General features: G+C 39.0%; 1 protein-coding gene across 6 annotated transcripts in view; it reads right to left on the reverse strand.

Annotated features, from left to right (window-relative positions):
- PHC3 (polyhomeotic homolog 3) overlaps positions 1-27,915 on the reverse strand; it is a 105,741-nt gene that overhangs the window by 1,191 nt on the left and 76,635 nt on the right. For 5 of the 6 annotated variants that reach the window (XM_045030536.1, XM_045030537.1, XM_045030533.1 and 2 more), the window contains exons 7-14: positions 23,451-23,691; positions 21,108-21,982; positions 19,167-19,317; positions 16,311-16,564; positions 15,164-15,323; positions 10,182-10,296; positions 4,782-4,932; positions 4,459-4,690 (exon numbers count right to left, since the gene is read on the reverse strand). In XM_045030536.1, coding sequence (XP_044886471.1) covers positions 4,459-4,690; positions 4,782-4,932; positions 10,182-10,296; positions 15,164-15,323; positions 16,311-16,564; positions 19,167-19,317; positions 21,108-21,982; positions 23,451-23,691 — 2,179 coding nt within the window. Of the gene's footprint in view, positions 1-4,172; positions 4,291-4,458; positions 4,691-4,781; positions 4,933-10,181; positions 10,297-15,163; positions 15,324-16,310; positions 16,565-19,166; positions 19,318-21,107; positions 21,983-23,450; positions 23,692-27,915 lie in introns of all 6 variants that reach the window. The other variant, XM_045030534.1, reaches the window with a different exon arrangement.

A 27,915-nucleotide genomic window follows, 5' to 3' on the forward strand; every position in this document is an offset into this window, starting at 1 on the left:
CCCCGATATAACGCGACCCGATATAACACGAATTCAGATATAATGCGGTAAAGCAGCACTGGGGGGGGGGGCGCGCTGCGCACTCCGGAGGATCAAAGCAAGTTTGATATAACGCGGTTTCACCTATAATGCAGTAAAAATTATAGCTCCCAAGGACAGTGTTATATTGGGGTAGAGGTGTAGAAGATTGGCATGTCAATGGAGGTGAGCTAAGGTAGTTGGGTGCCTTGTTTGAGGAGAGCCATAATGATGCATTTCCCAGGTTTCTGTTTTGTTTTTTTTCCTTCCTTAACTAACATTCTTGAAAGGTAACAAGCACTCAGCTCACTGATACGTGGCTGCAATCTTAACACAGAAAACTAGGATGTTCAGTGGGAAAGACTGTTTCAAATAACCAACAATCTCTCCCACAGATTGACATTGGGGAAAAGAAAATGATTCTCTGAGAGATGTCCTGATGAACAATTTTCCTAATCCAATTAAGTGGGGAATTCTGTTATATTTCAACCTGACCTGCAACATCCCTGCTATTCCAATTCCAGCCCAGGCATCTGTTAAGCAGAAACTGTCAACTATGCCAAACTGTATGGCAGCTGTGTTCTATGGAGAATGTATAAGTGTCCTCTAGCACCTAGAAGGCCACTCATTTTCAATTGTGGCTTGAAGATTCTCCTTTCCCCTATAATTCATATTTTTATTGTTTTTAAATTAATAAACTTATTTTCTTAATCCACTTGTCTGACATGTCTTCTTCTAGTCTTTCAGATGTTTTCTCCCTCAACCTTCCACCCCCCCATTCCTGATTTTAAATTATTACTCAATAAGTTTTACTTTCTTGATTTCATTTAATGTTTTTGGCCTTTTCCTTTTATAAAGAATCTGTACAGTTAATGGGGAAATCCTCAACATGGAAAAGTCCCTATTTGTGCTCCCAACAGAACTGGGCACCATGGTCCCTAGGATGAGAGGAACTGACTAATTCTGGATTTAGTTGTAACTTCATATTTAAATTCTATAAAATAATGAATATTATCCTCTTTTCAGTCTGATTTATAAATGAGCAAAGGACAGGTAAATAGAAAGTGGTGAAGAAGTGTTAGTTCAGCTTGAGTGGAGTGTTATTGCATATGAAAGCAATAAAATACATGAGTTGAAACAGGAAGCCCTCTATAAAGAGTAAACCCACTTTCTACCTCTGTGTATAGAGTACTAAAAAGGATTTGGTTATGTACCAAATCAACTGACAATTTATTAAGGAGATGAATGAGTTATGGCCCAGGACGATGCAGATTAGACGAAAGTTGAGTTAAATAGTTAGGAAACAGGAATATCTTGATGGGGAATTCCATAGCATAAACTATGTCTTCAGAAACTTCAAGATACAACTCAGTATCACAGTAATTAAGATAGCTACTGTAAAATGGCAGACTGTCTTCTGTGTTAACTGTTTGTATAGCACCTACACAATGGGGCCTTGATACCGGATTGGGGTTCCTGGACACTAACAAGTATAGAGTGGCATAAAAAGGGGAAAAGAAAAATTAAGCATCTCATAATAAGGACTTATAACACATCAGAGAAAGGATTACATATTCTATTGTGTGCATCAAGTGAAAGAACAAGGGGTTTTTTTAGGCTTAGGTCACAAATTTATTACATAACTCCTACTACACCACTAAGCATTTCAGCTGTAACACAGTGATGCTTTTGTGGGCCCTATCTGACTAACAACTAGATCACAACCTGTATGCTAAGAACCATTGATGTAGTTATAACATACTTTTGCCATGGATCCTTGATGGTACAGACATATACAGAATAAAAACAACTTTTAAAAGCATCAGAAATCAACCTTTCAGCTATGAATTGAAGACAATGGCCTCAATAAGCAGAAATGAAATTAAAACAGCATAGACTACTGGTTCCCACACAAATGACTGCCAAACTCACACCCTTGATGATACAACTATTGCAGACAGATGTGATGTTTTAGACATCACTATAAAGTTCTTATTTATTGATTGAATGTAGCTAAAACTCTCACAAGTAAACATTTCTGTGAAAGGATATCATCCTATGTCTAGCATGGGATCTGAACATGGCAGTTGACAGACATTCACATGCATTTACAGAGATGGACAAGAGCAAATGATTATTTTAAAAAAAAATCCAGTTAGAAGAGATTACCTGTTTTTTTGTTTTTTTTATAAAGAGATTAGCTTTACCAGGCGCCCAGATAAGAGTTTTACTAAGAAACCTGTTTTAAAGTCAGTTTTGGAAAATTGAGGGATTAGAGTCTGGATTATTTCAATTCCCTTATTCAAATACATACTAGTATTCACAGCTGCCGAAAGAGTGAATATACTGTATACACCTTGCATTGCACCCAGCTGGTAATGAGCACTTGGGGTTATATAAAGACCACTAACCTTGGAACAGTATATGTGAAAGTGGAACATCTCTGGAGGAGCATAGCAGGTCCAACAGTTCTTCCTTTTCTCCAGGAGAAATTAGTGGCAGTAAAAATGTCACGGAAACCAACAGTCCTTAAAAAAGCTCCAAGGGAATTCAGGAAAAGCTATGTATTGAGGCCAGATGAGGAGACCCTATTCTGTGCTTAGATTTCAGTTCATGGATTCTATTTAGAAGGCTGTAAACCAAAAGGTATCTAATGGATTACCAAAGACAGAAACTGACAAATCAATGCTGTATAACAAGACTGATGGCCTGTATGGAGTGCATTAGATTCATAATCCAAAATAACACATGCAGTCCAATTACTATCCTGATACTTTCCTGTACAAAGGTCACTCAGCTTTGCCAATTCTGTTAGCAATCTAGGAAAACATCTTCTAGAATACTGCTTGAAAACATACTGAAGCTGTGACGAGAACCTGGAAGTGCCCAAAAAGGTAAGAAGTGTAGCCATATAGTAATAAGGAAGCTTTCTGATATGTTGAGACCATCATTTGGATATCTAGAAGACAAATAATTTCCAAGGGGGGCAGAAAACAAGAGCTTACACTGGACTGAAACGTAATGTTAACGCTAGAAAAAAATTTCTGAACAAGTCTCATTTAAATTCAGAAATCAACATGTTTATCAAACATATATGAGGAACAGATTCAGTATCCTGTAGAAACTTCCTCAGGTAATTGTTTCAAAGTAGAGAACTGTACATTAGGATTTTAAGAACAGTGTCCTTGTTTAACACAGTTGTACAGGAATTTCTCATGCCTAGGCTGCGCTGCATGTTTTAAAAACATACTGTAGGGTGATCCAAGGTAGACAATGCAGCTTAACATACATCCATATATTATAGTCACCAGATGGAATGTACATCAAGGGTAATTTCTGTGGATTTAAAACTTCCACCTCTGTATAGAAGCGTCACTTACTGTTGGAGATTAAATTCTTCTACTAAATTTGATTTACTTCATAAAAGACTAGTGGCAAAAAGGCAAGTTTTATCACCCAGGGATGAAGATACTTTCCCACAGAAAATCATCCTACTAAAATATTTGTGTTTCAAAAGACATTGTTTGATATCACTATAAATCCCAGAAGTAAGTAAGCCAATAAGAACAGAGCCAACCTGAGTTTCAATGCGCAGAGATGTAAGTGCCATGTTTTGGTGAGAGAAGAATCTTAGATTGCTTCAGATAGTGAGGTAGGCCTCATCACCAGCAAAGGGTAAGATATGTGCTTGGGGAAAATGACATTCCCAAAGGGGGAAGCAGATATGGGAGCTAGTCACAGAAGAAAATGCCAAACAAATGTAAAATCACAACTATGAACACTGAGCTAAAAGAGAAAATATGTAAATAACGAGACAGGAGACCCATCCTAGATATTAGAATGGAATATTACAATTGTCTGTATGATTTCTAATACATGCATTCTTAGAGGCTACATAGAAAAAAGGCTCTCTGTATTTCAGGTCCTCTGAAAAGTCATACAAAACTATGGATTTAGTTTTATATAGGAAAAAATTTAAGCCAGTCTTTTATATTATAAAAGATCTTTAATGTTAATCTTTCAATAATATATAAGGAAAGAAGAGCCCCTTTCTTGCTCTCTCTTTTAAATGAAGAACGAGTAAGGAGGGAAGAGAATAGAAAGAGAGAAGCATAAAAGGGAGGAAGTGTGTCTGATTCAATCTCTCTACTGACCTCTTGAGAGAAATCAGACTGAAGGGAGGAACACCTTTACTCTCCATCAGCTGGGATGCCACAGCAGAGGTGGGGCTAGCTCTATCGACATGGGGCTTGGAGGGGAAACCCGGTTGTGCTGAGGGAACAAGCAAGAGGAAACAAATCACATTCCAGCCTCTACTACCAATTAACTAGCATCTGAGTGCTGTTCCAGTACCTCTCCATCATAACCATGCTAAAAAAAAGCAAAGAGCTTTCCTGTTGCAAAACAGTAAAAAAAGTGAAAGTACTCTACATTACATACCAGGCAAAGAACGTATGAAGGCCCAAACTTCATCAACTGTCCACACTGATGGGTCAGCTTGTACAGATGGTAGCAAGTCAACATTCTCTGGCATTTTCCTCATTTTTAGTTCCCTAAGTTCACGCTCTCTTTCCCTCTCACTTTGTCTGCGCAGACGAGTGGTCATGGCAGCTGGCACAGCATCATCATGAGAAACCAAATCATCTTCTGCAGATGGATAAGTAATTGGAAGCTGGAAAATGCAATACAAATAAACAACAGTATTATATTTCTTTTGCAATTCCTAAAATGGTGCTCTAGTTTTAAGCAAGTATTCCACAGACCTGTCTAAGGAAGTGCTCTCGTGATGCCCCATCAGAGCCACTTGGTCGACGTGGACATCGTCCAAGACTTTGGCTATCTGACTTCCGATTCCAACGACTGTTCTTGTCTGATGTAAACAGCCCAAATTTTTTAGTGCAACTAACATTGTGCCTAAGGAAACAAAATATATTCAGTAGTGTCCTGATAACTCAGTAGAATTAAGTTAAAAAAAAAATCAATATAAACAACATTTTATGCTTCCTACGGAAATGTAGTCTGCTTGGTGGAACATGTTTGTTCCAATCCTGTTTCCCTAGAAAAGTTGGAGAGCTGTAATAGGGCGTGGCCTGCACACTAATACTTCAGTATTCCCTGAGCTAGCAGTACCCATTATTCAGATTATTCTTAACTTTTAGTAGGGGCAGAATGCCCACTGTGGCTGTACATATAATTGCCATTATCCAGATTACAGGCACACATTAGCACTGATTTTGCAGTGTGTACATTTTGGGGATAACTACACCACTTTTCACTCCCTTATCAGAATTTGGCCATATTAAAAAACAAACAAACAAACAAAATATTTTGAACAGGTGGCATCAAAAAAAAATATCATGCCTTGACAGCTTATGACCAAAAATGATAGGACTACCAGTAACTGAAGATCTCCAATATATTTTCTCTGCAGAGCCACACTGTAGGAGCCACAAACTTACTTCACAGATCATCGAACCATTGCCAGCAGTAGCAAAAATCATCAGTGCTCAGTGCATTTCCCACCCAGAGATGTTCTGGCAGGTAAATCTTGTCTACACTGGGAAATTTATAAGATTAACACAAGTGGGAGAAGTCCCAGTACAGACAATCACTGTCTACACTGGGGCTCCAACTGACACCATCTTTGGGTTTGAAAGGTCCTGCCTGCTAACTGTCCTTCTGTTTCTCTCAATTCAGAAGAGCCTAACACAAATTCCGAAGGTGGAGGGGAAAATGTCTGGGTCCAGTATGGAGTGGCAGAGGTAATATAATTGGAGAACTTCTGTTACTATTATGAAACATACTTTTTTCACCCCTCTCATGAAACCAGCTCCACAGATCAAACAGTGAATCCTCAAGACAAGGGCTTCATGGTACTACATGAACAGAGATAAAAGCACTGGTCCCCTCACATGAATATCCAACCTTGTCGCCAAATAGAGGCAATTCTTTGTAAAAGCAGGAACTGAACTTCACATGGCAGCCTTGCCAATTTTCACAAATGACATTAGTTTAGCCAAAGACCAGCAGCTACCATTCTTCTAGTGAAATGGGCTCTAATGAAAAAATGGACTCTAAGGTGTGTCTTTCCTGTGGCGGTAACTGAGTTAGACACTCAAGTTGCTTTTACTGAATTAGTTTAACATGAGTGAGAGTAGCCGTACTGCAAAATTAATCTCAAGTTGTTGTGTCCATATTAGCATTGCACTCGTTCATGTGTTGCACTAAGACTTGTAGAGGCATATCCCATGGTTCTTTGCACTGCAAAAAGCTGAGCTGCTCTGTGACTTCTTTCCCAAAGAATTGTGGAAGAACATGTCTAGTCTTTCTGGGCACAGGAGGAACTTATGGAATGCCACTGAGGACTAGTGACACTGAAGTGCAGTATGGACTCAGACTAGCTCCAGAATGGTCATGTTAGCAGCTGTTGTGCTAACTTGAGCTGTAGCATGAACCCCTGATGAGTCAGCCAATTCAAGTGAAAAGCACCACACTTGAGTTAAGGGGTTTTGTGTTTGCGCATGGATGGGAAATACTCGAGTTATAACTCAAATTAACAGCAGTGAAGACAAGCCCTAAGTCATTCTGGCACTGGAACACAACAAATCTGAATACATAACTTGATCCATTTTGATGATTTCTAAACTTCAACGGAGACTAGGTTTTCTCACCAATGCCACGAACAAATGAGGTGACTTATAGAAAGGTTTATATTTCTATCTAAATTTAAAAAGAGAGAGACAGCATCCTTGTAACATCTAACCGATGGATTCTGAATCTGGCCTCTCAACATAAATCACAAGGTCTAGGAAATTAAAGGTTACAAACAAAATAAATGGTTTGGGTTGACATTTCCTGTAAGGTACCATAAAGAAGGATCAGCCACAAGGGCATGGATTTATTGACCATTCTAGCCAAAGTAATGGCAATAAAAATGCAAGCTTCAAAGGATAATGGTGAAAGCAGCCACTTATCAGAAGAGCTGGTCAAAATAGTTCAAATTTTGATGAAAAATGGCAAAGAAATTGATTAAATGTTTGTGGTTCCTCCCCCCACCCCCTTTTTAAAAATAGCTCAATTTATGAGTACCCAAAAGAGTTGGTCGGATCAAATTAAAATCCTGAAGACTTCTACAGTTAAAAGTTAATAAATACAAGTGTGACAGCCCCTTAAGGAACAGTTTTTCAGTCTCTTTTCACTCCCTTGTACAGTAACCCACAGGTGCCTGGTAAACTTAAATGACTGCCAGATATACCTTAGACAGAAATCATACCATCTTTGTCATAAAGAGAGGGTAACCAAAGTAACTGTGATTGGACAAGTAGCAGGATCAACATTTTTAGGACTTGACTACTCCTTTAAACATTTCCACTTGGAAGTATAACAGTGCCTAGTGAAATGCTTTCTGGATTTCAAAATAAACTTTCCAACCTCTGTTGAGACCAAAGATGGAATTCTATGTAGCCTCTGAATGACTAGATTGTAAAGAGAATTTAGCCAACCCCCTAAAGCAGATGCATTAGAAGTCTCATAAATGGCATTATGAAAGTACAACTGCCTTTCGTAGAATAAGCCTTGAACCAGACAAGCAGGGATCCTTCTGGAATCCAAAGAAGCTCCTATGAATTGTTGCATTTGAGCTGGACTTAATCCAGACTTTTCTAAATATATCCTCAGCCCAAAAGGGTTGAAGAAGCAGCATGTTATCTTGCTGATGTGACTCAAACCTGATCTGACAGAATTCTTATGAGCCACTTGTCCAAATAAGGATACATCTGTGATCCTTAACAACAAAGGCAGACAGCCACAACTGCTCGAATCACTAGGGTGAGGAGCAGAAGGCTTTGGAGCCTCCTCAGCATGAGGCATCATCTGAGGTCAGCGGAATCAAGAGGTTGACAAATATTCCTCCACTAAATGGACTTTGAGCCTACAAGTTCTGTTGCCTCTAGCTTGGGATGTAAAACCCCAAACAGACTGTAGAGTTATAGTGTGTACACGCCTCACACAGACACCAGAGGTAGCAGTAGAACCTAAATTGACAAAAGAGAGAGGTAGAGGTCACATGGCAACCCTTGATGACAGAAAAAAGAACAGAGGGACGATTAGGAAGCCGGGCCTTTTACCCATACTGCTGTATTTCAAGAAAGTCTGGGGTACGCGTGGCCCTTAGTTTTGTTTCTACTGAAATGATTCAATGGCTTGTAAGACAAAGCAAGGCACTCCTAACAATGGGTATCTGCACAAGTAATTTCAAAAGGAGACCTTTCTGCTATGAAATTTTGTTTTTCCTCACTGGCAAAAGCTTAGTAGGGGGCTCACCTCAGAAGCTTTTTGTGAATGTTCATATGAATCTTTTATCAGAATCTAAACAGAATGATTGAAATTAGACATGGGAAAATCTATCTCCCACCCAGTGCAGGACTATTCCTTACAGTACATATTCCAGTGCTTTATTCTATATATTTTGAAATAGCTCAAGTACTGGGGCTTCATTCAGACCACCTTGGGAGACTATTCCGCAGACTAACAAACCACACCATCAGGCTATTTCCCTTGACATTCAAGATTTCTTTTTTACTTTAATCTCATGGTCCCTAACTATGCCCCCTTGAAGAACATCAAATAATTTTTCTCCTTCTTTGGCCTTCAAATATCTGTAACAGTTATATTCTCTTCATAATCACGGGTTAGTTAGCCAAGCTATACATGTCTAGCTCTTTTAATATTCCACCATAAATCATTCTGGCCAAGCTCCTTAATAATTTTTGTTGCTCTTCTTTCATTTCTCTGAAATTTATCAATACTATATCATTTTGGTAATGTGATGCTCAGAGTGTCCATTACTGCTTTGTTCCTCTGTGTACACTGCCCAAAAAGTGCATGGGACATTTTTCCTGCCACATCACATTTGTGAATTCATTTAATTTAGTTAATAAACCAAGTTCTCCCTGTGGCCCTCCCCCCGTGCCTCGGAGCCAGACCTGCTGGCTATGCCAGCACAGGAAGGGACTAGCCTGTCTTAGCCCCGCAGCACCGCTGACTGGACTTTTAACCACCCGGTCGGAGGTGCTGACCGGAGCCGTCAGGGTCCCTTTTTGACCGGGTGTTCTGGTTGAAAACTGGACACCTGGCAACCCTATTTAGATGCCTCCGTGCCTGGAATCCTGAATCCACCAGAAATCAAAAAGAGTTTAAGTTCTAGGAAAAGCAGAGTCACCAAATCTCATCTCTCCTTGGATCTATAGTACCTATGTCTAGCCTTGAGTTTAATAGATTCTATCTGTTTACTCAACTAATTTGTGACAGAAACTGTCTGACTTTTTTGACTCATGATGATCTCATTCAGTCTTCAACCATTTCAAAAGAAGATCAAATTGGAGAAAAATTACACATACTTTTCGGTTTTAGAACGGTCAGTGGATAAATCATGCTTTCCTCTCTATGCTCTGGAATTAATGAAAGCAGTTCTATGAAAACCTGCAGTAAAATGAATTTAGCTTACTTTTTCATTTTAAATTAAAACTGGTTTTAAACACTCAAACCAGCAAAAAACACAAGATAAAAACTTCTACAGCAAAAGATCACTAAAAGATTAATACCTCTAGCTAATTAAGTGTAACAGTGTAACTGTAGACTTCAATATTAAATTTTGAAGAGCTCACAAATGAAAGTTTGATTTTTTTTTTAAAACAAAGTCAAATATAATCAGACCAGAGAAGGACCTGAAACCACCTGTTACTTTGTTCTTTAAGTAAATAACTAACTGCTGTGCAGCTTGGTTTATTTGGAGCATCAGAGCAGCTTTGGAAAACACCAACTAAACTATACTTGCTAATTATATTTTTTATTTCTCTTTTATGTATGTAAGTAAAGACTATTCCCACTCAGTCTAATAAACAACTAAAGCCCTACCTATTCTGTGCAGCATTTCAGCTATGCCAGAACACATCATTCTATTTTCTGAATTGCTTTTTAATATATACACTGTATCCCCTCATCACCGTAGATTGTAAAATCTTTGGGGTAAAGACCCTGTTTGTTATTTAGCATGGATGGTTTAACTATTTTTCAGGGCCATATACAATTTTAGTGTTATACCCTGATTAATAAATAAATACATTAATAATAATAATAATAATAATAATAATAATGTAGAATACCTTTTGGCACAGGACATGGAGCAGAATCGCTTTGACCGTAGGAACTTATTAGCATATCCCATTTTTCCACAAAACTCACACTTCAGGAGATCATTTTCCATTTCATCTAGTCCCTCTAAAGAAAGGAGTGACACACATAAGAAGTCAGTTTGAACAATTTAAATATGATGCCATTTAGTTTCTTATCTCTTAAGGAGGCACAAAGTAAAATTCAAATATCAATATCAACACATTTAACTGAATGCCTTTAGAAAGGTAAACAGACAATTGATGCCAAACCAGTAGATTATACAAATTATTGTTTGACCAGAGTGAAGTGTTACTTAATTTATCTAATGAATTTAGCCTCTCTTGTTTTGTTTCATGTCATGAGCAGATAATGTCCTCAAATTTAATCAAGCTTCTTTCCCCTTCTATGAACCGATCATAAACAGTTCACTGTGAGCATTTGACAATCCATATTCAAAATTCAAGCTCTGTCACTTAGCTGTAATATGTCACATCATTACAAAGTACTATTTCTCTTCCCTGAATGGATGAGAATAACTCTTATCATCAGGAGCAGGATTGAGGAAGCCACTGAAGCACTGAATCTAATCTATGGAACAGATAGCAATTTAAGAAGAGAATAAGCCTACAGGAAGGGAATTAATATTATTAAGGTATTTTCCTTTTTAAGCCACACAGGCCATGCCCAAGCCAGGATTCCTAAAAATATTAGGCTACTGTAAGATGTATTCCCTATGTTTAGTTTATTTTTTCTTTTCAGATTGCATAATGTAGTGACGTGTGTGATCAAATCTTTGTCAGGCTCATTTGATTGTCTTTGTGCTCTGACAAGTGGTTCGGGGAATCCTGTTCTCTCCTGAATTAAGCAGTGTTCCCATCTTATATAAAATATACTTCATTTGCTGTTTTAATAATATTATTACTTCACATATTTTATCACCATAGTTATTAATGCACATTGATCACCACACTCAGTGATTTAATTATATGTGAATGCATGGTCCTAGTTACAAAAGGAGTGGTCAGAGCTGTTGAAAATTTAAACATTTTTCAGTCCTTTACTTTGATTAATTTCAACAGCAAATTTTCCCATTTACTGACACACAAGAAAACTTAATGCATAGAAATTATCCTTCATTATCCTTTAACTCCCCAAAATATTATAAAAGAAATCAGACTTTAAATCGTGCCTGGAAAGTTAACAAATCCAGGTTCTGCTGGAACCAGGAGGGAAGCAAATTCCAAAGATGAGGACCTGTCATGCTTTAGACACTGCTAGGTTGACCTAGCTACTGCCTCTTAAGGGGGTGGGTTTACTTAAGTGATGAAAAAATCCCTTCCATTGCTGTACCAAGTGTCTACACTATAATGCTGCTGCAACTGTGCTGCTGTAGCCCTTGTAATGCAGACACACCTAATGATGTGGTGACATCTGCCTGCTTTTGCAGCACTGGAAACAGCTTTTAGAGGTGCGATCTGCCCCATTCATCTCAACGGTATCCCGCAGCTCCTGGTCGCCACAGGCAGCGGGGGACCCTGGGAGCTGCAGGTGGCAGGGATATCCCACAGCCCCCAGCTGCTGCAGGAGGCTCCTAGCCCCTGCGAGCTGCCCTGCTTCAAGCAGCATGGGACCCACAGATCTCCATTTTGTCCAGGATATTTTTAGTAAAATCACGGACAGGTCACGGCTTCCATTAATTTTTCTCTTTTGCCCGTGATCTTTTACTAAAAATATCTGTGACAAAATCTTAGTCTTACTTATTGTTAGTACACAAAGAACCCTAGAGAGTTCTGTGAAAAATGAAACAGACAGTATTCAGTGTAACTACCAAATTTAAGATGACTTGCTAATTACTCCACTGAAACTGCAAACACTCTAAAGCGTACATCAAAAGAGAGTAAAAGCCCTTAATATTTTAAAAATATCTCACATGAAGTAAAAAATTACTAATTACTAATGAGTCAGGTAATTGCCATCTTGATAGTCTAACACAGGGGTCGTCAACCTTTCAGAAGTGGTGTGCCGAGTCTTCATTTATTCACTCTAATTTAAGGTCTCGCATGCCAGTAATACATTTTAACGTTTTTAGAAGGAATCTTTCTGTAAGTCTATAATATATAACTAAACTATTGTTGTATGTAAAGTAAATAAGGTTTTTAAAATGTTTAAGAAGCTTCATTTAAAATTAAATTAAAATGCAGAGCCTCCGGACCAGTGGCCAGGCCCCGGGCAGTGTGAGTGCCACTGAAAATCAGCTCGCATGCCGCCTTCGGCACACGTGCCATAGGTTGCCTACCCCTGATCTAACAGCTTAATATAAATCAAGAAGTAGAGCTCTCCACACACAAACATGAGGTAGGAGATTTACAAAGCTGTTACAAGGTAAGTTTTGTCATTTATTTGTCTAGAAGGGTATTGTATACAGTATTGTTAAATTAACAAAAAAAGTCACAAGTAACAGAACTTACCACATATAACAACTTTGAAAGCCTCCTGCCTCTCTTCTGATGGCCAGTCAGTAAAATCAGCAAAGAATCCTGTGGCACCTTATAGACTAACAGACGTTTTGCAGCATGAGCTTTCGTGGGTGAATACCCACTTCTTCGGATGCAAGTGGGTATTCACCCACGAAAGCTCATGCTGCAAAACATCTGTTAGTCTATAAGGTGCCACAGGATTCTTTGCTGCTTTTACAGATCCAGACTAACACGGCTACCCCTCTGAGTCAGTAAAATGGCAGCTCTCACAGAGATATTGGCACCATTCACAATTATGAAGACAACTAAACAGTGATAGATCTTTCTAAAAGCTTTTGTAAAATATTCTGTCACTTATCTTTTCTTTCACCATACTCCATATCCCTCAACTGTTAAGGGACATGCAAGACAAGGAGTTATGTCACTTTCTCAGGGAAAAAGACAGGGATCTGAAGAATCTTGCCTACATATGACACGGAAAGGCCAGAGGCTCAAATCTCATTGGTTGTACACCTTATAGAGTACAGAATGTTCCACTGATGACTACCAAATAGCTGAACATGGTGAAATGTCTGTGTTTTTTAATTTTTATTTTTAAAATATATAGGAAATGTAATTTAAAAAACAGCATTGAAAGAATGTTAAGGTTTCAAAGTGAAGTCCTCAAACATCAGGAAATTACTAAGTTAAGGCTGTCCTTGAAAAATGCAAAAAGGTTTTGGAGGACTTATGAGCCGTATCAGCAATTGTGATCTCTCAAACTAAAACAAGTCAGAAAACCTTGGACTGGAAGCTTAAAATTAATTTTGTATTTAATTTTTAGCTACCATCTCACGTGTTTTGACTTACAATAGGACTGCAAACTACTATATCTCATTTCAATAAAGTGTTTCCAAGATAAATAAGTTATCGATGTGGGTCTGTTCCAATGCGTTACTGAAATGAACTACTAAGATGAGAATTTACATGCAGTTGGAACCTCAAGGCATCTGGCCCCAAATACCATTTGAGCTGTGACCTGAATCTCAGGTTTAAATAAAAATCCAATAGTGATTAAATTTTCTATTATGTCACCATCAACAAATATTCCTCTTAGCTTCAGAACTGTTAGAAACACTATGCTTTTTCCCTCCCCAAACACCTGCAATTCTCCTCTCTTAAGCAGTGGCAAACCATGATAATAAAAACAATTCTAATTGCTAGAGAGGTCTCTGATGTACTTATGAGGAAAGATTAGAAAAAGATGCACATATGGTACAGCTTGGCTAACAAACAACTCATTTGGGGCAGGGGAGAGGACAAGGTAACAATATATGGATATTTGAAGGACAGAAAGGAATTATGGTACAAGGAGGTATAAACTAGAAGCTGAGCTGGAAAATAAAGAAAATCATAGGCTTAGTACCAAAAACAACTTCCTGACAGTGTCAACTGTATTAGACTGTGGAAGAGACACCCCCACCCCCCCAGAGGAGATGGTGGAATTTGGAACTTTAAAATTAGACTGAAAATATATTAGAAAATGCAAGGCAGAGAATAATACACCATTGACTGGGACCTGGACTAGGAGGTCTAAATCTCTTCTCTCTATATCATTTATGATGCTTTCCATACTAGGGCATGAACACAGAATGTTGATGAATTGGAGAGGGTTCAGAGAAGAGCGACAAGATTGGTTAAAGGATTGGAAAATATGCCTCAGTGATAAACTAAACAGACTGAACACCTGGAATCTAACAAAGAGGAGGCTCAAGGCTGACTTAATCACAGGCTACAAATATCTACCATGGGCAACAAATATTTGATAATGGGATCCTCAGTGTAGCAGACATAGGTGTAACAGGATCCAGTGGCGGGAAGTTGAAGCTATATAAATTCAGACTGGAAATAAGGCAGCAATTTTTAACAGTGAGGGTTATTAATCATCAGAGTAATTTAACCAGGGCTGTAGTAGATTCAGTCTTGATTTAAAATTTGCCAGTGATGGAGAATGTTTTTCTACAAGATATGCTCTCATTCAAATAGGGATTATTTTGTGGAAGTTTTATGGCTTGTGTTATGAAGGTCAGACTAGATGACCACAGTGATCCCGTCTGGCCTTTGAATCTATGAACCATGGTAGTAAAATAATCCAAGTTAAAAAAAATGTTTGATTACCAGGGTTCTAACAAAATTGTCTGTAACTGTTTTGCAATGGAAAAAGGAAAGGAAAGGAATTATTGTCAGCATGGTTTCTTTTTTGAGAATGGTGCTAGCCCAAGCTATGCTATTTTACTTAGGTAAGTCAATGACATAGTTTCTTAAAACAGCGTGCATCCATACTGAACACCATTACAATCTGTGTTTGGCTATAACTGTTTGAAAATAGTTTCAAACATCATCACTAGATAGAGTGTCAAAAGGATCTAAGATAGAGAAACAGTCCTGATGTACAGACTGCACAGTCTATGCCATAGCATGACTGGAATAATGTGTATTAAATTAAATCTACAAACCTTCTGTAATTATGTCCTCTATCTCTGTGTCTGAGGAGTTCTCTGCATGTTTTGTATTGTTCTGCAGCTCTGACTCAACACACATGACACTCATGACCTGACCCTCCATTAGGAGCCTTTTTTTCGCAGGCTGCTCAACCAGAAGAGATGAACGACTTACCTGTTATAATAAAAGCAGAGTACTATGAAACAACAATTAGAAGAAAATGGCACATGGTATTTAGCTGAGCCACAACAACAGTGTTTGCATTCTTTAGCCTGTTCATCGTTATGATACATAGTGCTACACATGCACACATCATTTTATAGACAAATAAAAGGACAGGTTCCTGCCCTACAGATCTTACAATCAAAACTAGACTTAACTATAGTAAACAAAGGGAGATGAGAAAGGTGAATGAGAGCATGAGAGTTATCCAGTAAGGTGATTAGCAATGCAGAAGACATCACACTTTTCAAAACTACAGACCCAGTAGTCTGAAACTGGACATTTCTGGCTTTAAAAGTTTCCAGTGCTTAGCAACAATCTGCTCTTACAGGGCTAACTCCTGTCAGTGTTTTGTCAGTGACTTCAATGGGATCAAAGTTTGTCCAACAATTCTTAACACCAAAGTCATAGTATAGGCAGAGCACCATCTCAGATATCTACACGCAGTAATTTTTCTATAAGATGGATAAAAGTAAAGCTAAATATTATAAACAATAATACTAAAATAATTTCATCTCACTATCTACTTCTCCTCACAAAAAACATATATACTTTTTAATAGCCCTCTTCTTTTTTTTTTTTTTTTTTTTTTCCTCAGAAAAATTTTCTGCTATGGTTCTTTAAAAACTAGTAACCTGCCATTCAATTATACAGCTGGATGAAAAAGTAGCATGAATTTGAACTATACACTTAAGATAAACCTGATTCACATATGCTGTAATACATGTAAATATGCATATAACATATGCATATATAAAATATGCTGTAAAAGTGCTGTAATAAATTGGCTATAAACAGAAGGAAAAGAAGGTCAATCCCAAAATTCTGAAAAGGTATTCAGAATATAAGGAACTTAACTATATAATAGCCACAAATAACTGAACCAGATTTGTTTGTCTTTTAAAACATATGTTAATAGCTTTTAACTTTTACACTTACAGGAAATGGCTCTAAACCCTCCTGAATCACAAAGCCCTCAATAACATGAGTCAGGATCTGTGGTTTAACGATAGCCTGTGGAGGTTTGTTTTCTAGGTTAGGAATGCTATTAGGCATTGATGTGAGGCTACTCCTTGTGGCAGCTGCTGGAAGCAAAAGAGGAGGTGGTGGAATAGAGGCATGTGAAGGGTCTGATGGAGATTTAATTACTGAGGCACTGACTGATGATGCCATTGCAGGAAGTCCCACTTGTTCTGGAAAAAAATAATTTAAAATATATTATACTTTTAATCACTGTGTCCAGATATTTTCACAGAGTAATAGAAAGCAGAGATGGAAAACACCTACATTAATGCATTCATGATCTTGTCAATGAAGATTTTTTTCTCCTATAGTTTATATTATAAACTTTAAATTATACCAATGATAGGACAACTTTACTTTCCGTGGAACAGTCTTCCAAGGAAAGTAAAGTTATCCTAATAGCCTGCACCATTAGGACATTTTTCCTGACATTCAACCTGAATTTCCCTTTGTTCAGTATCTCCCAGCTATACTCACCTTTGTCCACAACAAACATCTTTCAAATATTTGTATCATATAGCTCTTAGCCATCCATCTAGATTGTAAATTCACAAGGCAGGAACAGAGACCAACATTTAAAACTTGGGAGTCTAAAGCTGGGCTCCTAAAACCATATTTAAGCATTTCAATAGAAATGGCCTGATTTCCAGTTCCCACTGAGCTGCAAATTCATAAACACATTAGAAAGTCAGGCCACTTCTATTTAGGTGCCTAAATATGGATACAGGAGCCCAACTGCAGGCACCCGGATTTGAAAATTTTGGTCTGTGTCTCCTAGTGGCCATGTAAGATGTCATGCATGCTTATGGCATATAAATAAATTCACTATTATTATTCTAATCTTCATCTCAGTGGGTTAATTATTTGTTACAGTGCATCAATAATATTCACTTCGTCTCTTATTTTATACAAAACCCCCCCGCAAAAGTAACTCAAAACCAACAAGGTGTGCATATGCCTTAAACTAAAAAACCACAAGTGTATTGCTGTTTCCTTCGTCCTTCCATGCCCTAATCCCTCTTTACTTGTTGTCACCCTCACTCGCTAACTCCCTGATAAATTCAGAGGTGTAATGGTCCCCTTGCCAGATACTTCGTCTCATCTTTCCAGCCCAAGAAGCTGATTGGATTGATACAAATCTCTTAAGAGGGCTTAATTAAAATAGTAGAATAACTTGCAGTTAAACAGATTTGTAAATGTGTGATATATATTTGGATTTATAATTTACTCTGTGTTTAGAATAAAAGTGTTTGCTCTGAACTTTCTCATCAAACAAATGAAGGCCTGGGATAAGATAGGGGTTGAAAGTAACAGGAATTAAGTTAGGCATTCTGTACTGTAGAATACTGACACCTGGCTTGATACTTTTTGAGGTTCTATAGTGGCTTTATGCGAGAAACAGACCTGTGGCTCTGAGGAAGAACACAAAGAAATAGCTGAAGGGTTGGAACCTTCTGAATGAGTGGCACTGCAGGTTTGCTTATGTAATTAACTCTTGTGTTTACTAAAACGTGAGGAAAAACACGTACCTGAGACTATTTGGATTCCTCCAACAGACTCAGGCATGTCTGGGCTGTTTCATGACAATTATTCATAACAGTTATACAATACACACAAAGGCTGCTCTAGTTGGAGTGGGAGCAAAACAACAATAGGGCAGCCTGTACAAAATGACTTCTTCAGTCCAGGCAGGATCCCTCCTCGCTTTCCAGGAGGGCATACTATGCTGGCTCGTCCAGGCAGGAGTAAACTATACTTGTACCTGATGTTGGCTAGTATTTGCTTTGGACTGAGTAAATACAGTTACTGATCCTGATATCAGTCAGCATTCTCTCCTGGCATGTGGATGCAATAAATAAATCCTGTCCTGCTGCCTGAGGGAAGAGACTTTCTTATGCCTTCTTCTCCCTGTTCTATTCCAGGACCTGATCCTACAATGTGCCGAGCACTTCCTGCGATGTTCAAAATGCTCTGAACTCTCTCTGATTTAGAAAGGAATTGAGGGTACTCAGCACCTCATAGGAGTATCCATCTACCTGCAGGATCAGACGCTAGTGCAACAGACAAAGTGTATTCTCTATAATTAAACTAAATAAAATTATTTATTGGTTGCTTTTGTCTCACAATACACCATTCTCATGACCTACCAAAAAACAAAGTGAATTGTAATAATTACAATGCAGCTGATATCCTTATAGCATTTTCCAGCTAGAGTCCTTGATCCTGCAAGAAGATCAGCTTGTATGATCAGGGCTGCAGTGTGTTGGGGGCAGTTCACAAACCAATGAAGATTGCTACTGTTATTAATTAATTAATTGTGGTAGTGCCTATGGGCCCCAATCAAGATAGGTGTTCCATTTGCTAGGTGCTATACAAGCGCATGTGGAAGCAGAGTCGCTGCCACAAAGACCTTGTGTCTAAGAGGTCAAATGATATACAAGCTGTAAGTCATTTATCTTTGTTTGTTTTTAATATAAAAATCAATTAAATTTAATCAAAAAACAAACATTCTCACTATATAAATAGCTTTCTTAAAAATAAATATTGTTTTCATATATTTCTTTATAACTGAATACATCATTCTACCATCCTGCTTTCTAGTATATTTCACGAAGCTTCATTAATTGGAGAACTATCCCATTAAACCTTAAAAACAGGTGAAAGTCACATGCTTTTGCTTTAAATATTTCAAGCTAGGAAAAGTACCTGATCAGAAAGAGATTCAGGCAGAAAAGCTGACCTAATTCCAACAGTCTCTGCACTTGTGCTCACCTGACAAAGGCGCCTCTGAAGCAAGCTCCTCGCCATTTCCTAAGGTTATGATCGGTGGAGACAAGGTTGGTGGGGTAGGTGTTCTAACCATACGGACGCATTCAGACTCCTCTGGCATCTCTTCCTCACACACGTTCTCCACTTGGTAAATCTGCATTGAACAGATCATTGCTTTAAGAAAGATTTCCATTCTACTATAACACCCTAAAACAGATACATGAATGTAATCTTGACAAACAAATTGCCAACTGATTTTTAAAAATATACTATCACCTATTAATAATATACTTCAGTTTTTCCACACTACAGACACCCCTCACTCCCATCTATCCATGACTGGATTCTGATGATTAAATAAGCCGGCTGCCCGGCTCCAGCTCTGGCCGCAGCCCTCCCTGGCTCCACCCGGCCAGCCACCTGGCTCTGGCCGCTGGGCTCCCGCCGCATCCTCCGGCTCCGGCCGCGCGACTCCTGTCCTGGCCCAGCCACGTCCAGGCAGCACGGTAAGGGGGCAGGGAGGGGGTGTTGGAGAGAGGGTAGAGGAGTTTGGGGGTGGGGGGGTCAGAGGGCAGGGAACAGGGGGATTGAATGGGGGCAAGGGTCCGGGGGAGCAGTCAGGAAAGAGCAGGGTTGGATGAGGTGGTGGGGGCACTCAGGGACAGAGAGAAGGGGTAGTTGTATGGGGTAGGGGTTCTGGGGGGCCATTGAGAATGAGAGGAGGGGTTGGGTGGGGCGGCAAGGGGCAGTCAGGGGACAGGGAAGGGGGGGATGGGTCAGGGGTCTCGGAGTGTGTGTGTCAAGGAACATGAGGGGTTGGATGGGGCACGACCCCCCGCCCCCCGGAGGGGGGGGGAAGGAGGGAACCCGTTGTTAAAATTTTGGAGGGAGGAGGGAACCCGTTGTTAAAAATTTGGCAGCTCATCACTGGGTGCACATCAGGAAAACCAGATGACAAAGGCTCTAATCCAGCAAAACACTTAAGCATGGTCTTATCTTTAAACATGTGAGTAATTCCACTGTCTTCAATGGGACTACTCATGCTTACTGTTAAAAGCACATTCTTAAGTGCTTTTCTGAATCCAGGTCAAAACGAGTGAGCCACAACTGAAAACAACAACTATTAAAATAATAAGAGCTAAGACTAGCAAAGAACTACTTGGTTAGTGCAGTGGCTGTGAACACAAAGGGGGCATAAACATTCCCTAAATCTCTCTTGGTGGAGAGGCTTTTCAGTTACAGTACCAACTGAACTATCCAAAATTCAGTTACCCATAACTTCTTTTTATGTTCCCTGAAAATTCCCAAAGCCTTGATTAGACAAATGTATTTGAATATTTAAAATTGCACTGTATTTAATATAGAGGGCCAAAATTTCATAGTCTGGGGGGAACTTGACACTGGCATAAAGCTGGTGGAGGCAGCTCTTGCATCAACTGTTCCTCACCCTAGCATAAGGGGAAGAAGCGATTATGTTAATGACATTCCATGGGTATGGTGGAGCTACTGATTCCCTGCGGGACCTTATGTCAGTGGTGTAAGTTACAGCTGCTCCTGTGCAGTTCTGTGTCCCTCCACCTCCTTCAAATGCACTCAAGTGGAATTTGGGGTAGGATGGAGAATACGCCCCAAAACATTTTCTTCAAAGGATACAGTTTCAAAATGGAAAAGTCAGTTCTGCAAAGATAGTAATATTATTTGCTTATCCAGCAATAAAATGAATGTCAGACTGGGAGCCAGTTTTTCAACACATCGCTTTGTTTAGATGCCATGCAGCAATGCCAGTTTTACCAAACCTGTAAATGTTTTTGAGAACAGATTCTTCTTTCCTTATACACACACGAGATTTCTGTCATCTATGGCCATAATAGAATGTTAGTGGAGAAAGCGTTTTTCACTTTTAGTTAAATATCAAAACCAAAAAGAAAATTTCTGAGAGCTTACCACAGGGGTTTCAACAGGTACTGATGGTTGTACTTGAAGGTTTACTGCAACAGTCTGTGGTGGCGGAAGAGTCTGAAATGGCAGTTGGACCAAAGCTTCTGCAGCAGGAAGCTCCTCCTCAGAAACCAAAGTATTTTGCACCAAAACCTGGCCCTGGGATAGAATTTCAGGCTGCATTTGTAAAGATTGCACAGACTGCAAGGGCAGTTGTTGAATCTGGGTTGGAGATGTTGACAGCTGTGGAGGGGTTGCAACTGGGATTGGCACGGACTGTAAGGTCGGATATTGCTGATGTGGTGTTGGAGACACTGTCTGCTGGCCCGGGGACATCAAGTTTGGCTGATCTACTGGCCCAATGTGTACTACTGGGGAAGGTGGAACTGTAAGATGGGATGGAAGATTAAGCTGTTGTGCTACCGGTCGTACTTGACTAGTAGTGGGCTGCTGTGGGTTCTGCTCCGACTGTAGAGCTGATGGCATAAGAGGATGTGGTTGTGACTGAATAAGTGCTTGTGGATGAATTATTATGGTGGGCGACTGACTAGGTGAGTGAGCAGGCGTAGGAGACACCACTACTGACTGCTGAGCTGATGGGGATGGAGTAGGAGATATTGTTAAAGGAGGAGGATGGATGTGAACAGGTGAGCAATGTTGTGACTGGACACTATTAGGAACTGGAGGAAGACCATGGCTTTGGAGTGGAACATAGTGTTGTGATGGAGGTGGTTCCTGATTAGGAGGAGTCTGAAGTGTGATAGGCTGAACTTGCTGCTGTTGTAATATCAGCTGATGATGGGAAATCTTTGGAGGAGGTGAATGAAGAGGTATCTGCTGATGTTTTATTAGAGAATGAGGTTGAATTGCAGAATATGAAGCTGTGAGGGGGGAAAAAATGACAATTAGTATTTGTTTACATAAGTTCAAAGAACATTACAATAAATGTTTAAATGAGGAAAATTTTCACATCAGATGACTAAAGTCTGCACAGAACTTGACCAAGCCTTTCAGACGAGCACAACTTAGAAATGCCTTAGAAAATACCCTCTTCAACCATATACAGTGTCCTAAATGTAACACACAAATGGAATGCATTTATTTTGGTAAATTCCAAAGTGAAATATAGCACTGAACAATTAAATAAAACATGCTTGTTTTAGCTACACAAATATTTCTAGAGAAAGACATCTATCTTTCTGCCACCAGTTCTAAGACTATTGTTAATAAGACTTCTTTTAGTTAAAAAATACTACTCTCAACTTTGAAAAGAACAGCATTTGCCTGCTTTAAAATAGTTGTAATATAAAAGAGGTAAGTACTTTAGAGTCAATAAGGTTGGATTAAAATTGCTAATTTTATGTCAGTCAGTGCTATTTAAAAATAGTTTTTTAAAAATAATGGGCTCAAAAAGTTTTAAATTAGAACATTTAGACTAAGCCTGTAAAAACTAAGTGCCTAAAGTTACGCAACTAATAAATAATTAGGAACCTAAAAAGTGTTCTCATTTTCAGAGACGTACTCCCCTTCCTCCCAAAGGAGCCAGTGACTCCTTGTCATAACTGCCTACAATGGGAAACTGAAGTGCTTGAGATGTTCCTCTGGGGCACACCTTTCCTTTTCTCCATCCCTCTTCCCAGCCCTACCTGTTTTCTCTTTCATTTGAAAAATAATCATTTGAAAGCTAATTTTTTTTTAAGTAGGGGATGGATTACTTTCCTGATTGACAACAATGGGGGGGGTCAAAAATTCAAGAGCTGTCTGCCTTGCAGCCTCTCTCTCTCTCGAAGCCTGAAATTAAGCCGATGTGGCTCACCAGCCCTACTCAGCCCACTTACTATGGCAAAATTTCTACTCTTTGAACCAGCAGGAATTATTAAATTATGCAATAGCCAACCTAAGTGCATAGTCTTAGCTTGGTTAACCTTATCCTCTAGCTCCCCACTTTTTTTCCTTTTGTTTGCCACACTCATTTTCTTGACTTCTTGTAAACTAGATTATAAACTCTATGAGGCAGGGAGAGGTCTACCTATGAAGTTTATGCACTGCTGAGCACAATGGTGTCCTGATCATGACTGGGCCTTTGGGTGCTAATGCAACAGAAATATCGCAACTACCACCACTCTGGACAACACACAGACACACACACTCCTTTTTAAATTCTTTTTCTCTCTCTTCTGCCCTTCTCTCTGAAGGCATAGGAGAATTCTAAGATACAAATATTTTAAGCACCACTGAAATTAATTATTTATTTCCAAATGATTTATTGAGGCATTAGACACTTGTTTGTGGGCTATACATGACAGGGTGAACTTTAACAACCTTTTTAAAGCTAAAGGTTCATCGCACCTGGTGCTATTAACTGATGTATACTTGATGTCCGTGTGACAGATGTACTTCGACACTCAGACGTTGGGCTCTCTCCTTTTCTGTTGCTGTCTGGAGAATCAGGTTGGCTGGCCTTGGTACCGGTCACAGTTTTATTAGTACATAGAGCCAATGACTGAGCTTGACTACTGCTCTTTGGTGGGCCATTCTGTGAACTACACAATACGCCCAACTTCTGACTGCGCAATGTTAAGTTCTGAACCTGATAAAAGAACCAAATATGAAAAGTATAGATAGAAATCTAATACATTAAAGACAAAGATAATAATTATTATTGACTTTATATGATGCATTTCATCAAATGATACCAAGATATCTGTAAAAAAAAATAAAATAAACTACACAAGTTAGTATCAAGGTATTTTACAAATCCCATAATTTCAGGTAAGTAAGACGACTACCATTCAATTCAGCTTTAAACTGATGACAAAGGAAATATCTTCAAAGTGCTGATCTTTAAAAGCTTTATGGCAAAGGCCTCCATTCTTTCCAGTCTTTTGAAAAGAAACTGTAATGGTTGGAAAACAACTTTACTCTAATTTGATTTGGAGTCTGACAAATTGCTCCAATATTGCTGTTTCTTTACAATTGAAAGAGATACATTACTGCATTTTCTTGATACTGTAAAGATGCAATCACCAACATGCGTACATTAAGAGAGGTTGTTTAACTTTAGTCAGGGTCCTGTGTCATACAACAAGACCATATTCTTCTGAAAGTACTCTTAAATTTGGTCATAATTAAATACCCTTTATTCCCAACCCAAACCACAATATATACAACTATGTCTCATGAAACATAAAATTAGTCAATGATTATTGTCAAAATGATTATTTTTGACAATGGATTTTTCTGTTATGTTTTCTAGGTGGCCCTGTCTCAGCACAGATCTCAGCTCCCACAATGTTATCCAGGCAATCCAGCTCAGAAACTTTTTCTCTGCAATTCGTGCTGGAGAAGGGAGAGTTGGTAGCCAGCTTCAGTAGCTCACCTCTCCAACTCTCCAGTTGTTGGTTGCTGTGCCATTCTCCAGGCAACCAGCCAAATGCTCCCTGATTGTAAACTGGACTAACCTGTCTCCTCTATCCCTGGCTGCCTGGATACATGCAACAATGCAAGGAATGTACTCTGTAATCCAGAGGGAAAGCTAGAAATCAAGAGGCAGCTACAGGAAGGTCTAGGCAGGGCTGGGAGACAGAACAACACATCAGGCACATGGCTGCAGCAAAGTGGCCAATTCCATGACAAAAATGCCAAATTTTGTGGCATCTTGGAAAAATATCTGACTTTAAGGCTATGGAATCATAGAGGCCATAGCACCCTGACTGAGATTAACAGTCACAGCTCTGTAACCCAATGGCAGTTCACATTTCTCATAGCTATTTTTTCAGCTTCTCTGCACCAGACAAGCATCGACTTTAACTATTCGCTATTTTTGCCACCACGAGGGATAGAAACCATTTTTAAAAAATGAAGACAGATTCTGGAGCACAATGCTGCAAATGCCACATTTGCAGAACTGCAACCTTAATTCAGGTTTCAGAGTAGCAGCCGTGTTAGTCTGTATCCGCAAAAAGAACAGGAGTACTTGTGGCACCTTAAAGACTAACAAATTTATTTTAGCATGAGCTTTCGTGAGCTGCAGCTCACTTCTTCGGATGCATAGAATGGAACACACAGACAGGGGATATTTATACATACAGAGAACATGAAAAGGTGGAAGTATGCATACCAACAGGCAGAGTCTAATCAATTGAGATGAGCTATCGTTAGCAGGAGGAAAAAAAAAACTTTTTGAAGTGATAATTAAGATGGCCCATAGAAGGTGTGAGGAGAACTTAACATAGGGAAATAGATTCAATTGGTGTAATGACCCAACCATTCCCAGTCTTTGTTTAGGCCACAGTTAATAGTATCTAGTTTGCATATTAATTCAAGTTCAGCAGTTTCTCTTTGGAGTCTGTTTTTGAAGTTTTTTTGTTGCAAAATTGCCACCTTCAAGTCTGTCACTGAGTGGTTAGAGAGGTTGAAGTGTTCTCCCACTGGTTTTTGAATGTTATGATTCCTGATGTCAGATTTGTGTCCATTTATTCTTTTGCGTAGAGACTGTCCGGTTTGGCCAATGTACATGGCAGAGGGGCATTGCTGGCACATGATGGCATATATCACGTTGGTAGATGTGCAGGTGTACGAGCCCCTGATGGCGTTTCTGATTTGATTAGGTCCTATGATGGTGTCACTTGAATGGATATGTGGACAGAGCTGGCATCGGGCTTTGTTGCAAGGATAGGTTCCTGGGTTAGTGTTTATGTTGTATGGTGTGCGGTTGCTGGTGAGTATTTGCTTCAGGTTGGGAGGCTGTCTATAAGCGAGGACCTTAATTCAGTCTTCTTGTGCATATGCATAACAATACACTCTAATTACTTGACCACATACTATTTTTCTTCAGGAACTTGTTTCATTCAGTGCACAGGAGAGATGGCACTCAGTTAATAAGCAGCCTTTCAATATTTTTCTTCTCATTATTCACTGTGTGCCCCCCATGCCTTAGTTACTGCACACTATTCAAACCCTGCTCTAAAGACAGAATTATTAATTTCCTCCTGGGCTTTTCTATGGTGTTCATCACTATAATATCTGCATGCTTCACAAATAACTAATCAATCTTCACAACACCCGTATGAAGTGAGGGGGTGGTGGTATCCCCATTTTACAGGTGAGGAACTGAGGCACAGAGAGATTAAGTTAAAAGTTTCCATTAATTTTGGGTGCCCAATTTGAGACACTTAGGAATTGTGGTGTCAGTACCCAGCCCTGCCCACAGCAACACCCCAGTCCAGATTTGCCCTTTCAATTCTGCTTGGAGCAAGGAGACTCTTCGGGGAATTTGGTTGAGAAGCTCAAGCAAGTCTAGTGAGAAAGTGAAACTGGGATTATTTTCCCAAAGGCTTATACTTTGGCCAAATTTGAGTGGATTTTCACAGGGACAGCAAAAAGGTACATCCCTGATATAAAGATTACCTCCTTTCTAGACCCTGCTCCAAAGCATGTGTACTCTAGAGCATCTCAAAGAAAATATTTCTCAATAATTTTTTTTACTGTTTGGACTGAAATTTCAATGAGAGCAAGAAAGAGACAGAGACAGAGACAGACAGACAGACACACACCATGGAACATTTCAGCTCAAATGGTTAAAGTTTCGCAAAAGTTATAAGCAACTGAAACCAGGGTCTTGCAATGGGAAGTTTTATGCAACCTTAATCACAGGCAACATTACATCCCTACCTGTAATATCCAATCCTTTTGTGAATCCTATAAAGCCCTTAGCCTCAATAATATCTCATAGCAATTTTGAAGTATTTTCATTTACCTATTTCAAATGTGTTCTTTTTAATTCCATCTAATGTCTCCTTGTTCACACATTATGCGAAAGAATAAACAAACGTGACCAGTTTATCTTTGCTAAACAGTTCACTATTTTATACATCTCTGTGTTCTCTACTATTCTCCTCTAAACAATCCCAAACCTTTCAATCTCTCATCCTTCCAAAAGCATTTCCATGCCTGAAGTCAATTTGGTTGCCCATCTCTGAACCCTTTCTGCTACTGTGATATTTGTTTTGAGATTCATTATGAGAACTAAACACAGTATCCCAAACGATTAGGTCACTTGCCTAGCTTCAGGCAACCAAATTTTATCAGTTTGACATCAACCTGAAATGGATATATGCATGGTTACCAGGCAACGAGAGGCATTTTCCACATACGCAGTGAACTAAGGTATCAAAGAAAAGGGAAAAAAATACTACTTCAAAATATAAATAATACTTCAAATTATTTAATTTCAGAGAGTATTCAGTTATGTTAGTGCTCCCAGAATTTTGTCAGCTTTTAATTCTTATGGAAGCTTTTAGTTTTTTATCTCCTGGGTCTAAACTACTCTACTACCTGTACTTGACTAGGGTACCTCACTGTGAACCCTTTTCCTGCATCATCAACATCTGTTATCTGTCAAATGAACTATAATCCACATATTTAGTTGGTATCTGGTACTACACACTGAAAGTAGTTGTGAAATATTGGGCAATATTTCTGCACAAATGTTTTATACAAGGCAAATGGAGCTGGAAAAAAAATCACATAATGGAAGGAAAATTGCTGCAATGATTAATATTATACAAAATACTCAACTGCAGACAGTCACAGAGATGTATGTATGCAAGTATTATTTGTAGTATAATCATACCTAGAGGACCCAACCTAAACTGGAGTCCCATTGTGCTAGGCATGGTACATATACGTAGTAAGACACAGCCCCAAAGAGCTTACTATCCAACTAGACAAGACAGGCAAAAGGTGAAAAAAGGAAGAATTATCATCCCCAATTTACAGATGGGGAACTTGTAATTAAGAATCAGACTGTTTA

Source organism: Mauremys mutica, chromosome 9, assembly GCF_020497125.1.
Source record: "Mauremys mutica isolate MM-2020 ecotype Southern chromosome 9, ASM2049712v1, whole genome shotgun sequence".
Lineage (NCBI taxonomy): Eukaryota > Metazoa > Chordata > Testudines > Geoemydidae > Mauremys > Mauremys mutica.